General features: G+C 54.0%; 1 protein-coding gene across 4 annotated transcripts in view; it reads right to left on the bottom strand.

Annotated features, from left to right (window-relative positions):
- Positions 1-437: 437 nt before the first annotated feature.
- Smurf1 (SMAD specific E3 ubiquitin protein ligase 1) overlaps positions 438-5,383 on the bottom strand; it is an 89,290-nt gene continuing 84,344 nt past the window's right edge. For 3 of the 4 annotated variants that reach the window (XM_029477125.1, XM_021162175.2, XM_029477126.1), the window contains 2 exons: positions 4,549-4,633; positions 438-3,360 (listed from right to left, as the gene is read on the bottom strand). In XM_029477125.1, coding sequence (XP_029332985.1) covers positions 3,261-3,360; positions 4,549-4,633 — 185 coding nt within the window. In that variant the 3' untranslated portion in view covers positions 438-3,260. The remainder of the gene's footprint in view (positions 3,361-4,548; positions 4,634-5,383) is intronic. The other variant, XM_029477124.1, reaches the window with a different exon arrangement.

Here is a 5,383-nt window from a genome sequence, read left to right on the forward strand (position 1 = left end):
ACAGGAAAGGCCTTGGCTCAGCAGCTTGCTGGCTCAGTGCTGCCACCAAGTGGCCGAGGCGGTACTGTGTCTGCTTAGCACTGGTATTTCATTTGGGTTTTTTTGTTTGTTTGGTTTTGGTTTTTTGTTTGTTTGCTTGTTTTGGGTTCGAGGCAGGGTTTCTCTGTGTAGCCCTGGCTGTCCTGGAACTCACTCTGTAGACCAGGCTGGCCTCGAACTCAGAAATTCACCTGCCTCTGCCTCCCGAATTCTGGGATTAAAGGCGTGTGCCACCACGCCTGGCTTCATTTGTTTTTTTCCAAAGTTCTAGCTTGTCTTTATTTCCTTGGAGGCTGGACTTACAAAAGTAAATATATTAGAATTTTGTTTCCACATGAAAGTAACAGGTGCGCAAAGAAAAATAAAAAAGAAAGAAAGAAAGGAAAAAGGAAAAAGAAAAATGTAAAGTTGTGAGTTTATTGCATATGTAACAAAATGAACCTGACCTCCCGGGTCCAGCCTGCTCTACAGTCAACGCTTTGTATTTCCAGCTGGTTCCACAACTGCATTAAATAGAACTAGCGTTTCTTTAAATACTTTCGATTCTGACATAAAACAGAACATTAGTGTACAACTGTCACAGGAAAATGGACAATAAAAACTGGGAGAGCAACTAGGGCAGCAGCAGCACTTCACACAGGACCTTACAAAATAACTTAGAATACATTATAAACACAGTTTAAAAATCCACACCGTCAGAAGGCTGCCATGTGGCCCCCCAGGCTGCAGTAGGGTGGGGCGTGTTCTCTGCAGTGTCCACCTGACCTGAACCTGACCCTGTGGCCAAGCCAGTGCAGGGTCAGCAATCCGCCTTGTGGCAGATCCTCCTAACCAAGCATGAGACTTCGACCTGCCGCCGCCACTGCTGCAGCCTGGCGCGTCCTCTCGGAAGCACTGCGGAGCAGAGTGGTGTTTGCTGCGTCCCTGAGTGTGGATGCCGGCCGCTGGTGCGGGGAGCCTGGGTGCCGGGCTCCTGAAGCATCTGGGTGACGTGGGGCCACCAGGAGGGCTGACGATCGAGATCTTACATGAAAGGGCTTCACCCAGACCCAAGCAGGGCAACCAGGAGCTGTGCCGTGGGCTGGCCACGCAGTGTCCTTTGAGGGGCGTCAGAAGGGCCTAATCATGGTAGACAGACAAGGAAGTGCAGCGCTACCAACAGAGGACAGTGCTGCACATGAACAGACCTGGGAGGCTGTGACACTCAGAACTGGCAATGAGGGGACCCACAGGCAACGCAGGCACAACGGCTGGTAGAAGCCTCAGTGGGTGGTATGTGTGCCAATCAGTCAGCCCCTGAGGGCCCAAGCTCTGGATCTTCCTCAGAGGGCATCTGACACAGGACTCCTAAGGCTTGTCCCCCAATCACTTCCGTGGCACAAACAGTGTGACTTGACATTCCTGCAGCGCATCCTCACAGCACAGGACCCTGCAGACTGGGCCAGTGTGCAAAGGCAACAGGCAGTGTGTCCAGTCTCCGGAAGCGTGTCACTCTGTGGGGTCTGGCTGCTTCCTGTGGACTGGCTGAGACTTAGGGCACAGGCTTCCTTGCGCCTTTTGAATCCGAGAGTCACGAGGGAGTTGGGTTTTAGAACACCCTCGGAAGCATGAAGGTAGATGAAGTATAGAAGCCCTACTGGGGCAAGGCAGAATTGAGAGACTAGTAAGGCCCCAGTCTGGCCTGGGAGGTGGGGCAGGTTCAGTCCTTGTGCGGTGAGGTCTACCTGGCATCCTTTCTGTCCCCAGACCTGGCACCCACAGCGCAGCTGGCTCCTGCTCTGTCGTGCCAGTGGCTATGCTAGACAAACCTCTTGGGTTGGGGCCTATGTGACCTATGGATCCACTCCCCCCACCACCTCAGCCCTGCTTCCAGACCACACTGGACAGAAGCAGCAGGAACAGAAGGGAAGACACTTCCCTATCCCCAGCCTGAGGGTAATCAACAGAAAGAACACAAAAGCTGGTGGCCCCGCAGGACCTCCCCATTATTCCCCAGACAACCTGAACCCGGTACCAATGAAATGTCTTGCTAATGAATTACCCTGTTCTCGCCCCCACCACAAACAAAAACAACAAAACCACAAACGGAGGCATGGCTGCTGCTCTGCTGTGAGAGTCAGCGCTGTGAAGCCTGTGCAACCTGGACGTGGGGTTCGAGATGCGTTAGAGATGCTGGCTTTGGCCTTGCTCCTCAGAAGACAGCAAGCTGAGGAGAACTGTTAGCATCACGTTGCCGCTGGGGACGAGGGCCACGTCGGGAGGTAAAGCCCCACCCCCACCCTGCTGCCACACGCTCCATCACACCCTGCTTTATGCACAGCACCAACCCTGGGGAGCTGCATCAGGGGGCCCCAGGTCAGCGGCCTCTCCTGCTGTCCCACCCAGTGGCTGTGGTGTAAAAGTCCATTTCGAGACAGCCAGGAGCCCCGGATCCCCGGGCACAGGCGCAGAGCTGGACCCCAGGGGTCTGAGGCTGGTTTTGGTTATTCTTACTTAGCTCCATGACGTGATAATTTCAAACTGAGTAGAGAACACAACAAATTGTACTTTTAAAGATTGTTTTTTCCCCTGTGCAAAACCTTCGTTTTAGCCAGGATACTGTGAAAAGAAGCACCCAGGCTCCCAGTGACGGCCCCTGCAACTCCCTTGCCTCTCAAAGGGGAAAACACATCCTGCCTCGAGTGTGCTGCCTGCCACGGTGGAGCCCAGCAGCACACACTGTGCATTTGCCTATCTGCTGCTTAGAAATCCACCTGCCACCTCAACAGGCTGAGCCTGTGACGATGCATCTGGAATTTGAGCTCAGGAAGCTGTTGGCAGCTGCTGAACTTGAAAGGGGGCTTTGAGGCTACAGTCAAGAGGGGAGAGCTAGTACAGAGACCACGCAAACCCTCAGTGGCCCAGCTTGCTCCTGACCATGGGTCGATGCTCCCGGAGACACCACAGCCTTCCCACCATGCCAAGGAGGCTGAGGGCGAAACCTGGCTGCGTTTTATTGGATGGGTGGTGGAGGGGTGGGCAAACTATAATAAAGGAGAATAAATGGGTGGGAGCCACCTATGAAAGTCCCCTGGCCTGCCCTCTCCAAAGGAGGAGGGAGACGAGCCTTTCCCTCGGTTTCTGGAATCTCAGGCCTCAGCCCGCCACGCGGGAGGCGTGCAGACGCCATATGCTTTGGGTCTGGTGGTTGTGAGCAAGACTCTGTGGCCACTGGCTGCTCTTCACTCCACTGCAAAGCCACAGGTCTCCTCCACCGCTGTCAGCAGCTTCTCATAGAGCTTCTCATAGGACTCATAGGGTGGGATGTCGATCCGGTTAAAGCTGGAAAAGGGCAAAGGAGCCAGCGTCACTGCTGGGAGGGAGGCACTCAGCTCTATCCACACTGCCGCAAACTACAGCAGCAGGTGGGCGGGCGGGCGGGCGGGCGGGCGGGCGGGAGGGAGGAAGGGAGGGCGTGGCGTGTCATCTCCCTCGGAAGACCCACAGGTACTTCAGCTCTCAGCACAGCCCTTGTTGCTGTGTTTGCTTCTGCCAGTCAACCCACAGCAAGTGTCCTGATCCACACAATCAGTGTGTAAGCTCACTTCTGCTCTCTGTTCTGCCTCTGGGCATGCTTTCTCACACAGCCTGCTGTCATCTGCACTGGTGAGCATCAGGCCTCCTAATGAGGTCAATCCCTACCACAGCATGCTGGGTCTCCAAGGTAAGAGAACGCCAAATCCTACAAAGATGGGTTCGTACCAACCTTCCTGGGAACTCAAGATTTGCAGGGGGAATCTCATTTCAAGTATTTGTGAAAAGAGACACATCTATTGTCTCACAGTAACTTAAGAGCAGAGGCCTGTGGATCTCAGGCACAGAGCAGTCAGGAATGGTCTCAGAGACTGGGTGAAGGCTACGTTCTTGTTCTCCCCCACCCCCTTTCTCTAACCTTCTGAAGGGACACACACAGTGCCATGCTTCAATACCACACACCTATTCTGTAGGAGCTCAGGCCGTACCTCGCTGAGGCGGCCATGGGGTCTTACATACACGCTCCTGGGAATGGATGTGTTAGCCCGTCTTCAGATGTGAACAACAGCTGGGATACACTTAAACCACTCATCTCAAACCTCCTCGTTTGGTCACAGTCAGCTTTAAACCTCCTGTCCTACCATGCAGCATCCCCACCACCTTGGGAACTAGAATCCGGAAGGAGGTGGTGATCCTGAGACAGATCTTTCAATAAGGTTCTGAGAAGGAAAATATGGAGCCGCACATCAGACAGACAATAGTTGCCCTTTTCTGCTAGGCACATGCACACATGCACAACACACAACCAAAGGACAGCCATGACCCTTCAGGTTACAGCCCCAAGTGGTGGCACCACAGCCTTAACAAAATCTGATGCCCACAGCAGCGACCCAGTGGGACCTGCTGACTCCAGTCATTTGGCCCCAGGGTATGAGCTGAGGTTATACCGAAGAACACAAAAAGGCCTTTGTCTGATCCCACAGAGGCAGCGCTTACCAGGTATGGGCCTTGGGCAGGTTGTCTGTATTGGCGTCTATCAGGTGAATGGTGAACAGCCGGGGCCCTGCAGCGCCTGTAGAGCCTTACAAGACAACATTCTAGTTACTGTACTTCAGAGACAATTCCTAGGAGTACGTGGCCAGGAGGCTCTGTGGCAGTGTGGCATGCTTGAAGCCAAGGAGCTCAGAGCCCAAGAACCTCTTTTCGGGGTAGCAGTAGAGACTAATTGGTTCCCACACTTTACTTGACTGAGAGCCACTAGACATTTTCTCTACTCTGGTCTTCCTGGATGCTTGTGGGTTTCCTGGCCGCCTGCTGCTGCTGGAGCTACAGAGGCAGTGTCTGTGTACTCTAGGTGTGTTACACACTCCTGTGTGCAGGGCAAAGGGTGGCAGGGCTGGGGGCAGGAAGAGGCTCTTGTAGGGGCAGGCAGTCTGGCCCCCTCCTCTGCAGGCTCTGCTCCGCCCAGCCCCTCAGTGTTGGAAGCAGCAGCAGGTGCAGGCTTAGCCTGTGCTAAGAGAAGATTTCAGGTGCTGGGCGGGGAACCCCATCATGCCTGCAGAATCTCTTCAGTCCTGTATCACTACGAAATAAGGTGGCCTCGGTCTCTTGAGGCCAGTGCAGTCAAGCTCTGGAGTCTTTAAGCTCCAGCACCTTCCACCTGACCCTACTCCCTACAAGCTGGGGTTTGGCTGTTTGTTTTTTTGGTTTTTCGAGACAGGGTTTCTCTTTATAGCTCTGGCTGTCCTGGAGCTCACTTTGTAGACCAGGCTGGCCTCGAACTCAGAAATCCACCTGCCTCTGCCTCCCGAGTGCTGGGATTAAAGGCGTG

The sequence above is a fragment of the Mus caroli genome, chromosome 5, assembly GCF_900094665.2.
Source record: "Mus caroli chromosome 5, CAROLI_EIJ_v1.1, whole genome shotgun sequence".
Taxonomy (NCBI): Eukaryota; Metazoa; Chordata; class Mammalia; order Rodentia; family Muridae; genus Mus; species Mus caroli.